This window comes from Salvelinus alpinus, chromosome 10 (genome assembly GCF_045679555.1).
Source record: "Salvelinus alpinus chromosome 10, SLU_Salpinus.1, whole genome shotgun sequence".
Taxonomy (NCBI): domain Eukaryota; kingdom Metazoa; phylum Chordata; class Actinopteri; order Salmoniformes; family Salmonidae; genus Salvelinus; species Salvelinus alpinus.
This window is the reverse complement of record NC_092095.1, coordinates 29,462,849-29,474,705: the sequence shown is the minus strand read 5'-3', so window position 1 is coordinate 29,474,705 and position 11,857 is coordinate 29,462,849. Positions and strand designations below refer to the sequence as shown.

The following is an 11,857-nucleotide window of genomic DNA, read 5'->3' as shown; positions in this document are numbered from 1 at the left end:
TGTAATTTCAATGAACAGCAGCCTGCCTAATCAACACGAGAGGTGGCTGTGAAAAGGTGTCTAGCTGTCACTGTGATACTCTGGACATAAATCCTGATCTTACTGTTGTATTGGTTAGTGTGGGTGGACAGTGGGCACGCACAGACATCAATACTGTCAGCAGGTTGAATTTGATTCAATCAGCATTTTCTTTGGAAAGTTTTAGTAGGTCTAGCTCTTAGGCTACTTGATTTACTTGTATATTTTTAGTAATTATTGATATATCCATATTTACTAGTATAGACAATTGGAGCACAAAGTTCATATATTTTATTATTCTGAGTAGCATATGTATCAATGTAGTCTCTTGGAATCATCTTTGAGTATAACATAGTTTGGAGAATACTAATCTGTTTAATAATATCCCCATAGTAATCGTAAATGTAGTTTTGTGTTCATAACATTTCAAATTTATGGATGAAAATCACAGAGGCGCCTTTCGAGTCGCTATCTCCGATGTAAGTAAATGGTTAACTGAAGGAGGTGCTTTCAATTCCGTTATATTTCTGGGCGATGACGTTGCACATTCGTGTCACTCGCCAGTCCTTCCACAACTACCGTAAAGAATCCGACTCTCGCCAGCAGCCTAAGACTCACAACAGCGGGACAAACATTTCGAAAATGGGCAACTGTCAAGTGAGTACCATGCTTGTTTTTTACGCACCAAATGTAGGCCTATGCTCATGCTGAAATTGCGGCTAGAAATGCGAATTAAATGTTAAAATTTAGGCCCCTAACGTTACCCTATGGTCAGAAGAAAAACATCTCGAAGATGTGGAAAAAACGTAGTAAAATAAGGCATATCTATTGAAAAGTATAGGCCTATAAAATACGTTGAATACATTTCTACAATTGCTGTGTAAATGTTTCATTGTAAGGGATATGGACATCTTCATCAAAACGATTATCCAAACGACATTCCACACTAATCTCAAGTAAAATCTCGCGTAATTTGGTTAACTACGTGCAGAATGTGGCCACGGGAGATTACACACTACTACAATTGAATGCTGGGTTATGGATCACTTTCTGAGAGATAAAAAAAAAAAGAAAATCCACATAGCCTTTGAAATGTGACAGTGAGGCAGGGGAAAAGCAGAGGAAGTGGCCACTCTGCGGAATTCGTCACAATCCCGTTAGATGAATGTAGGCCTAAACAATGAGTGAATCCGAGAGGAAGGGTACGGATGGGAGTAGGGGGATGAGTGTGTTTCCATTGTCCTCTCAATTTCGCCTATGGGGCGCTGCGCCCTTCTACTTTGTTTGGTTAAAACACGGCAGCGGCCAAATTCCTGAGCCAGTACATTTCTTGCCATTGCAGTTCATTGCGTTCTCCCCCTCCCATGTCATGTTACATTCTAATAGGCTTACTGCAGTTTTATAACATATGTGAACAATTGATTCAAAACTTTAATAAAGCTATTCAGATGTCCAATATTTTGTTGATTTGAGGGGTGGCAGACATGAAGAACTAGGCTAAGGGAAAGCAGAGATGACCGTTTCTGTTGTAGTGTGTTACAATAGATTAGGCCTACTAAGTGTGTATTTTTTTAAATTCCCAACATAACATTGAGATACAATGGTGGTGGTTGTGTTGATATTAGCATTTTATTGTCCTGTTTATGTCATAACAACAACAAAAAATATGTTAATTTCAGCCCACTATCGTGCCATATGAGGAGTTTGATGTTATGGCTGATATAAAGGCCATACGCAAAGCTTGTAAAGGCTTGGGTAAGTTGTGATCTTTTTAGTTAATATATAATTCTGGCATTCCAGGGATGCTTCTGCTCAGTGAGTGAGAGATTGTTTGGAACGGTCTGTCAATGTGTGTTTGCTTATAATTAACATATCTGTGCGAATGCTGTTTAAAGGTACAGTGTGGCACCAGTTTATTTATTGATTGCGTCCTGTTGTGCAGGCACTGATGAACAAGCCATCATTGACATACTGGCTAACCGCTGTGCAGCCCAGCGGATGGAAATTAAACAAGCCTATTTTGATAAATATGACGATGTGAGTATCAAACACATTTTATTAGAAGTAGAAGAATCTGACCATAGCACCGGTTCCAATCCAAGTGCCAATGGCGTTTAGCAAACTCCAGGCGGTGCTATGGTCAGATGACATGAAAATAGAGGTCTTTGGTCACAAATATCAGTCGTGGGTTTGGTGTCAAAAAACCGATGCATATGCAGAAAAGAGCCTCATACCTGCTGTAAAATATGGTGGTGGATCTTTGATGTTATGAGGCTATTTTGCTTCCACTTGTCCTATGTTAAGGTCTAAGACATTTTGAAGTACTAGGACATTTTAAGATTCTGTATGAAAGAATGGTCATAGATTCCCCCCCCCCCCCCAATGTGTTCTACAATCTCTCTCTCTCTCTCTCTCTCTCTCTCTTTCTCTGGAGAAGGAGTTGGTGGATGTGCTGAAGAGTGAGCTGGGGGGGAACTTTGAGAATGCCGTCCTGGCCATGCTGGACCCTCCAGTTGTCTATGCGGTGAAGGAGCTCAGGAGGGCCATGAAGGGAGCAGGCACTGATGAGGATACTCTGGTGGAGATTCTGTGCACTGCCACAAATGCTGTACGTTTCAGTTTCATTCTGAATAGAATCTTTTAAGTCATGTGAAATAGAAAATGCTGTTCAAGATTTAAAAACATAATGGTCTGCTTAAGAGGATTTCTTTTTCTCTTTCTTTTCCGACAGGATATTCACATGTTCAAAGAATGCTACTTTCAGGGTAAGTATCAATTTCACCCTCACACTGAACCTTAAAGCTGGAATCTTTAATGGTGAAACAGCCACATCCAGCCAGTACCAATGCTCCCCTCACTCAATCAAGTTGTCTTTTTACATAATTATTTCTAACAGAATACTTACCAGGGTTGTGAATGCAGGAGGACACTCATTGGTCTCCAGTTAATAGTTAGCATAACTTGAGAGGCCTATAAGGCTTTGTTGCATACAGGTCACATTATCAAAATCTAGAACAGTGACTAAAGTTCTAAAGGTACCTGCTGTGCTAGGCGGTGATTCAGCCTGACAGGGTGCTCTCAATGGTGCGTTTGTAGACGTTTGTGAGGCCAAGCTGTCTGTGTGAATGGACCCTTTTAGGTTGCCAGTGGCGTGCACACCGAGGAACTTGAAGCTTTTGAACCTCTCTACTGTAGCCACGTCTACGTGGATGGGGGCGTGCTATCACTTTTGTCTCCAGTAGTCCACGATCAGCTCCTTTGTTTTTGTTGACGTTGAGGGAGAGGTTATTCTCCTGGCACCACTCCGGTTAGGGCTCTCCCCTCCTCCCTGTAGGCTGTCTCTTCATTGTTGGTTAACAGTGCCTAACACTGTTGTGTCGTCAGCAAATTTTGATGATTGAGTTGGAGACGTGCGTAGCCACACAGTCATGGGAGTACAGGAGTGGACTGAGCACGAACCCCTGTGGGGTCCCCGTGTTGAGGATCAGCGTGGCAGAGGTGTTGTTGCTTACCTTAACCACTTGGGGTCGGCCCGTCAGGAAGTCCAGGACCTAGTTGCACAGGGAGGGTTTCAGTCACAGGGTACCTAGCTTAGTGATCAGTTTTGAGGGCACTATGTTGTTGAAGGCAGAGCTGTAGTCCATGAACAGCATTTGCGAACGCTGCCATCTATCCAGGTTTTTGGGTTTGGATACGTTCTAACTGAATCGGGGCCGTTCTGTTTCCATTCTGCCCATCCTGTTGTTTTCTGTGCTGCTGATTCACTTTGAATTAGGGTTGCGATTTAAATAAAATATATATATATATGTTTTAAAAACACTTGTTTTTATGACACCCATAATAACAAGATGTTTTTTTTTAACCACAATCCTGAGTCAGAAGTTAATCAGCAGTACAGAAAACCACAACCGGTTGGGAAGAATCTTAACAGAATGACACCCGCTTTCCACAATGGCTCAAATGGAATAATGACATCAGCAGTTATAAATAACAAGGGAACTCCCATTCCTCTGCCCTTAATCTCATATTATCTCTGTCTGTGACTTCTCTAGTGCATGAACGGGACCTGGAATCAGATGTCGAAGGGGACACTAGTGGAGATGTGAGAAACCTGCTCACTGCTCTTTTACAGGTAATGGTTTCACGCTTGGACTCTTGCCATGTAACACAATTCCCTTCTTTGAACTGAAATCAAGCTCCCTCTGCCTGACCTCTCTCTTAACCCTAAGTCTCTCTTTCGGTCTCTCTTTCTGTCACACACACACACACACACACACACACACACACACACACACACACACACACACACACACTGGCTGGTTGGCAGTCTGCCTGCTTTTCCGATTTCCTTTCATTAGTAAAATGGAGGCCAGATACAATGTCCTGAGCCAGACAGAAAGGCTACATTTCATCTCACCACAGAAGTCAGTGAAAGCTTTCTGTTCTAGGGCACCAGAGATGAGAGTTACGATGTGGATGAGGGTCTGGCTGAAGCAGATGCCACCGCCTTGTTTGAGGTATGGCACGGAGAAGTACATTCAAGACGACAATATCAAGAAGTGGATTTACCTGTTTTAATTTCAATCATATTTACAATTTAGGCTGGTGAGGGATGTTTTGGAACAGATGAATCCACTTTCAGCTTCGTCCTGGCCAACCGAAACTACCTTCAGCTACAGGCCACCTTCAAGGTGTATGAGCAGGTGGGTCCACTATTAGCAGCCTATGTCTGTTCACACAAGCTGAAATGAGTGCCTTGAATATTTATAGATATAAATAATAATATATGGTTATACTTCAGTGTAGTTTATTTAGAACCTGTGGTAAGTCTATTTAATTGGAAGCACATCAGGCTCCTTGTGTTGTAGCTACCCTCTGTACCAGTGTTTCTGCTTATATTCATTCCCTCACTGCTTTCCCCAGCTCTCTGGAACAGAGATTCTGGATGCCATTGATAATGAGGTCTCTGGGACACTGAAGGACTGCTACATCACACTTGGTATGTATACAAGTTGGCTTGTTTGTGTGTGGGTGCAGAGATCATCTGAGGCCAGAGACACTGAAGGGATGCATGTGACTTGAGTAAAGTGGGTATTACTCAGTGTTTAGTTGGTTGTGTGGGTGGCTGTTCAGAATTTCCTTTAGCTAGCCTGCGTTTGTTCAAAATGTGAAATGGTGTTTTACAATACAGGCCTAAAAAACAGTAACGAATTAGAAGTAACTGACAGTATATTTGAATGCCTTTTGATTTTATATTTTCAGTGAGGGTTGCTAAAAACCCTCAGCTGTATTTCGCCCGGCGACTGAATGAAGCCATGAAAGGAGCAGGCACTGATGAGGACACCATCATCCGCATCCTTGTATGCCGCTCTGAGGTACAGTAACATATGGATCCAAACTCTCTGACAGAACCTTAGCTTGGTTCTATCAGACACCAAATAATTTGTGACAACTGACTACATTGTGATTACATGCATCTAAGTGATTTTTGAATACTTTCTGTTATGGACACGTGATAATTTCTCCATAGCACATTTTTAAAACCGGGGGAGTCTATGCTATCAAGCAAGGCTATACTAACTTTGTGGACTACCATGGCAACACTTGAAGGCATTATAAACTCAGCAAAAAAAGAAACGTCCTCTCACTGTCAACTGTGTTTATTTTCAGCAAACTAACATGTGTAAATATTTGTATGAACGTAACAAGATTCAACAACTGAGACATAAACTGAACAAGTTCCACAGACATGTGACTAACAGAAATGGAATGGAATAATAGAACAAAGGGGGGGGGGGTCAAAATCAAAAGTAACAGTCGGTATCTGGTGTGGCCACCAGCTGCATTAAGTACTGCAGTGCATCTCCTCCTCATGGACTGCACCAGATTTGCCAGTTCTTGCTGTGAGATGTTACCCTGCTCTTCCACCAAGGTACCTGCAAGTTCCCGGACATTTCTGGGGGGAATGGCCCTAGCCCTTACCCTCCGATCCAACAGGTCCCAAATGTGCTCAATGGGATCCGGGCTCTTTGCTGGCCATGGCAGAACACTGACATTCCTGTCTTGCAGGAAATCACGCACAGAACGAGCAGTATGGCTGGTGGCATTGTCATGCTGGAGGATCATGTCAGGATGAGCCTGCAGGAAGGGTACCATATGCGGGATTGCCTGCAATTGAGCATTGAGATTGCCTGCAATGACAACAAGCTCAGTCCGATGATGCTGTGACACACCACCCCAGACCATGACGGACACTCCACCTCCAAATCGATCCCGCTCCAGAGTACAGGCCTCGGTGTAACGCTCATTCCTTCGACGATAAACGCGAATCCGACCATCACACTTGGTGAGACAAAACCGTGACTCGTTAGTGAAGTGCACTTTTTGCCAGTCCTGTCTGGTCCAGCGATAGTGGGTTTGTGCCCATAGGCGAAGTTGATGCTGGTGATGTCTGGTGAGGACCTGCCTTAGAACAGGCCTACAAGCCCTCAGTCCAGCCTCTCTCAGCCTATTGTGGACAGTCTGAGCACTGATGGAGGGATTGTGCGTTCCTGGTGTAACTCGGCAGTTGTTGTTGCCATCCTGTACCTGTCCCGCAGGTGTGATGTTTGGATGTACCGATCCTGTGCAGGTGTCACACATGGTCTGCCACTGCGAGAACGATCAGCTGTCCGTCCTGTCTCCCTGTAGCGCTGTCTTAGGCGTCTCACAGTACGGACATTGCAATTTATTGCCCTGGCCACATCTGCAGTCCTCATGCCTTATTGCAGCATGCCTGAGGCACGTTCACGCAGATGAGCAGGGACCCTGCGCATCTTTCTTTTGGTGTTTTTCAGAGTCAGTAGAAAGGCCTCTAGTGTCCTAAGTTTTCATAACTGTGACCTTAATTGCCTACCGTCTGTAAGCTGTTAGTGTCTTAATGACCTTTCCACAGGTGCATGTTCATTAATTGTTTATGGTTCATTGAACAAGCATGGGAAACAGTGTTTAAACCCTTTACAATGAAGATCTTTGGATGACAGGGTCCTGAAAAAGGGACATTTCTTTACATGGCTCAGGGAATTGTGTAATCATTAAGAAAATGCCCCTTCTAGACTACTTGACTTGGAATCTAAAAGCAGACAAATGTCAGCTAAAGAGATATATGTATTCTGTTCAACAGTATGATCTGGAGACCGTTAAAGACATGTACCTGGAGAAGTATGACATGTCCCTGAAGGATGCCATCAAATCTGAGTGTGGTGGGGACTTCAAACGTCTCCTGCTGGCTATCTGCCATTGAGCGAGAGAGAGAGTGGCGAGAGAGCAGAGTGCCTGAAAGGGACCGAGGGTGCTCCTGCTCACTCCTGGACAAACTAACGCTACTTACAATCGGTCCTACTGTCCTCAAGCATGCAACATTCTCGGATAGGGCAGGGGGTGGAACTGGAGATAGTTCAAATCCAGCTGGTTCTGTTCTCCTGATTTGGCATTGATGTCTAGGTTCCCTACAAAAGTGTTGTCAATATGTGGCTGCTATATTTGATCTACTTATCCAAAGGCAGTTGGATGCTCATAACATACCATGTGGTGTGATTTGGTTTTGATCGAGAGGAGTGCTAGGATTAGAGACTTACCTTAGACCAGCGATCCACAGTACCAGTGAAACTTAGTAGCCCTAGTCCTTGATATTCTGTTTACTGTGTACACTTGTGACTAGATCTGACATTCCTAAATTCTCTTTTCTGCAGTTAAATTGAAGTTCAGTAGGATCAGGTGCTTCAGTGCTTGGCAGGAAGGTCAGTCTGCACACAAAAGGGCATTTGTAGGAACTGGAACAGGGTGTAGCTGGAAGATTACGGTTATAGCATTGTATTGGACGTATCTGTCTTACACAGATGAGACCTATTCCATGGAGCAGTGATCATATTTTTGAGCTTGCATTTAAAATGAACAAACATTTTGTCCATGCTTAGTGAGACACCAATTGGATTTGATCTATCCAGTGCCAGTATCTTCCACCCCAAACTCCATCTTCAGTATTAACAAGTGTTTATAAACTGTTAGCTAGCTAGTTATATGCAATCTGTCCATCTACCTTGAAGTTATAACTTAAATGAAGGCGAAATGAAAGTGTCCTTATGAAGCAATGGTATTTTATATGACACGAATCAATGCACATATATTTTTAAATAATCAACACTACCACTCCAAAGATAAGTACAGTGTAATTCTACTGTCTGATTAATCTTCACGGTGTCAGTCAAAAACAGTTATTTAATCCCCAAAAAGTAACTGTGCATTGACTTCATGCTTCAATATGTTGCAGGCAAGGGAAACTGCTGTGACAAATCTTCAAACACCTCATAAAATGTTTGTATTGCAAGACTAACACTAAAACTATTAACTGCATTAAGACTGCAGTATTATGTATCATTTAAATGTGTTTAAAGATTTACTGTATACACAAGGTGTTTGAAAAGGTCTCGGAAGATATTTGAGAAAAAGATGTGGACTTGTACCTTTTGAAGTATCTAAACTCTTTGAATAACATGGTCTAAAATGTTATGACCACTGTCACTTCTGTGTCCCATAACGGCACCAGTTTTTTTTAACATATTCCTATATTAGGAATGAGGTCATATTAGAAAGTCCTGTAATCTCAGCTGAATAACTTGAGATAGTTGTAACGATTTATAATGCTGGCTAGGCTACTATGAATTCCATGCAAGAGAGGATAATGTCAGCAGGGTTCAGACCGTGCACACCTGCCCTTATGGAAAGATATGGAATAGGGACCAATATTTGCCTCTGTATCAGCAAAATAATTAGTTTGGTAACAAATAAACACATGCAAATTACAGAATAAAATTGATGTTCAAAAAGTGTATATATATTTTTGTGAACATGGGTCTGTTTATGGAATCACATTTTACTGTACCTATTCAATACGTTTATTGGCCTATATAAAGGCATACATAAATATCATTAGTGTAAAAGGGGAAATGTTACTCACTGTAAAGTGCTCATGTTTCAAAGTTGAAGCTCATTTACTGCATTTCTACACAATTGCTAAACTGTAAAATGCTATTTGGAGCTTCATTCACCTCAGTCGATAGGGGACTAAACATTCTATGAACACGTCATACAGCATTTAGCTGCAACGCACTAGCTCGGCACCAGTATTAAGAACTATAGTTTAGTGCCCTGTAATTTTTATGGACAGCTGGGACACTTTTCAGCTATGAATGAACCCAGCGTTAAACGGTAGGAATTCGCCCATTGGTCGATGTAATTTATAGACTGCACAGGGAAGACAACCTTAATGTTCAACCTTCTGTCCTTATAATACAGTTTGTTTCATGCTCTCTGTGATGAGTCTTTGGATGTGTTCCCCTCCTTAGATGTTGCATGCATCAACCAATGGTTACATGCCACCTCATCGACTGTTCTGTCAGAGAACAGATTGCTATATTGTGGGTTGTGTTCCTCTGCTCAGAGAAATGACTGTATATGAATGGACAAAGCCATTGATCACGTGAAACCATTCATTCCTATGTGAAGACTGAAAAGCGCATTGAAGCCAAATGAAGTCAGTTAAGATGGCGTCTCATGGAGACATACAATGCTCAGTTTAAGATATTCTAGGAAGTGACGTTGCTGGCAAGCTCAGTGCTGCCCCCTCATTGAGTAACTCAAATTGAAGGCTGAAATGGGTACTGCAGACTGCAATTAGTAACTAGATTATCCATATACAGTGGGGCAAAAAAGTATTTAGTCAGCCACCAATTGTGCAAGTTCTCCCACTTAAAAAGATGAGAGAGGCCTGTAATTTTCATCATAGGTACACTTCAACTATGACAGACAAAATGAGAAAAAAAATCCAGAAAATCACATTGTAGGATTTTTAATCAATTCATTTGCAAATTATGGTGGAAAATAAGTATTTGGTCACCTACAAACAAGCAAGATTTCTGGCTCTCACAGACCTGTAACTTCTTCTTTAAGAGGCTCCTCTGTCCTCCACTCGTTACCTGTATTAATGGCACCTGTTTGAACTTGTTATCAGTATAAAAGACACCTGTCCACAACCTCAAACAGTCACACTCCAAACTCCACTATGGCCAAGACCAAAGAGCTGTCAAAGGACACCAGAAGCAAAATTGTAGACCTGCACCAGGCTGGGAAGACTGAATCTGCAATAGGTAAGCAGCTTGGTTTGAAGAAATCAACTGTGGGAGCAATTATTAGGAAATGGAAGACATACAAGACCACTGATAATCTCCCTCGATCTGGGGCTCCACGCAAGATCTCACCCCGTGGGGTCAAAATGATCACAAGAACGGTGAGCAAAAATCCCAGAACCACACGGGGGGACCTAGTGAATGACCTGCAGAGAGCTGGGACCAAAGTAACAAAGCCTACCATCAGTAACACACTACGCTGCCAGGGACTCAAATCCTGCAGTGCCAGACGTGTCCCCCTGCTTAAGCCAGTACATGTCCAGGCCCGTCTGAAGTTTGCTAGAGAGCATTTGGATGATCCAGAAGAAGATTGGGAGAATGTCATATGGTCAGATGAAACAAAAATATAACTTTTTGGTAAAAACTCAACTCGTCGTGTTTGGAGGACAAAGAATGCTGAGTTGCATCCAAAGAACACCATACCTACTGTGAAGCATGGGGGTGGAAACATCATGCTTTGGGGCTGTTTTTCTGCAAAGGGACCAGGACGACTGATCCGTGTAAAGGACAGAATGAATGGGGCCATGTATCGTGAGATTTTGAGTGAAAACCTCCTTCCATCAGCAAGGGCATTGAAGATGAAACGTGGCTGGGTCTTTCAGCATGACAATGATCCCAAACACACTGCCCGGGCAACGAAGGAGTGGCTTCGTAAGAAGCATTTCAAGGTCCTGGAGTGGCCTAGCCAGTCTCTAGATCTCAACCCCATAGAAAATCTTTGGAGGGAGTTGAAAGTCCGTGTTGCTCAGCAACAGCCCCAAAACATCACTGCTCTAGAGGAGATCTGCATGGAGGAATGGGCCAAAATACCAGCAACAGTGTGTGAACCTTGTGAAGACTTACAGAAAACGTTTGACCTCTGTCATTGCCAACAAAGGGTATATAACAAAGTATTGAGATAAACTTTTGTTATTGACCAAATACTTATTTTCCACCATCATTTGCAAATAAATTCATTAAAAATCCTACAATGTGATTTTCTGGATTTTTTTTCTCATTTTGTCTGTCATAGTTGAAGTGTACCTATGATGAAAATTACAGGCCTCTCTCATCTTTTTAAGTGGGAGAACTTGCACAATTGGTGGCTGACTAAATACTTTCTTGCCCCACTGTATATATTCTTATGGGTGCGATTTAAAATATAATCGGTTCAAGGACATGCATCTTGTGTATTAGAAGTAATTATTGTTACCATGATTTTCTTCAATTTTGTGTTTATTTATGTGAAGAATGACCACAAAGATTGCCATTTTTCCATTCACTACGCTCCTGCCTACTCATCTATTTGAATACTTTTTTGAATATTCGATGAGTGTTGTCAACCACCTGTACTCAATGAAGAGTGAGACGCTATGCTATACTCATGAATATGCATAGTCCATCTCGAATTTCAACAGGGACAACTCTAATATAAAGTGTTTTTCTCAAAGTCGCGGGGTCACGTGCATCACACTTATATCAGTAAATTCGAAACAAGAAACTTCTATTAGATCAAATAAGCCTCACGTTTCAAAATAGCAATTCATTTTTATCTTGACTAAATTTGACACTCGCTCGTTTCCCCCCATACAAAACGTCTCACTTGCTTAATAATTAATGATCTGCTTAACGTGGAC

General features: G+C 42.2%; 1 protein-coding gene across 2 annotated transcripts; it reads left to right on the top strand.

The window, feature by feature from the left end:
* The first annotated feature begins 518 nt into the window (after positions 1-518).
* Positions 519-8,887, top strand: LOC139531872 (annexin A13-like). 2 transcript variants are annotated; one of them, XM_071328799.1, is made up of 11 exons: positions 519-675; positions 1,698-1,773; positions 1,961-2,055; positions 2,456-2,626; positions 2,750-2,783; positions 4,071-4,150; positions 4,467-4,535; positions 4,620-4,721; positions 4,942-5,017; positions 5,281-5,393; positions 7,181-8,887. In XM_071328799.1, the coding sequence occupies exons 1-11, from the start codon at positions 553-555 to the stop codon at positions 7,298-7,300; spliced, it is 1,059 nt and encodes a 352-aa protein (XP_071184900.1). In that variant the 5' UTR covers positions 519-552; the 3' UTR covers positions 7,301-8,887. The 2 variants fall into 2 exon arrangements, with proteins under 2 accessions (XP_071184900.1, XP_071184899.1); XM_071328798.1 differs by having other exon boundaries at positions 2,453-2,626.
* Positions 8,888-11,857: the final 2,970 nt, after the last annotated feature.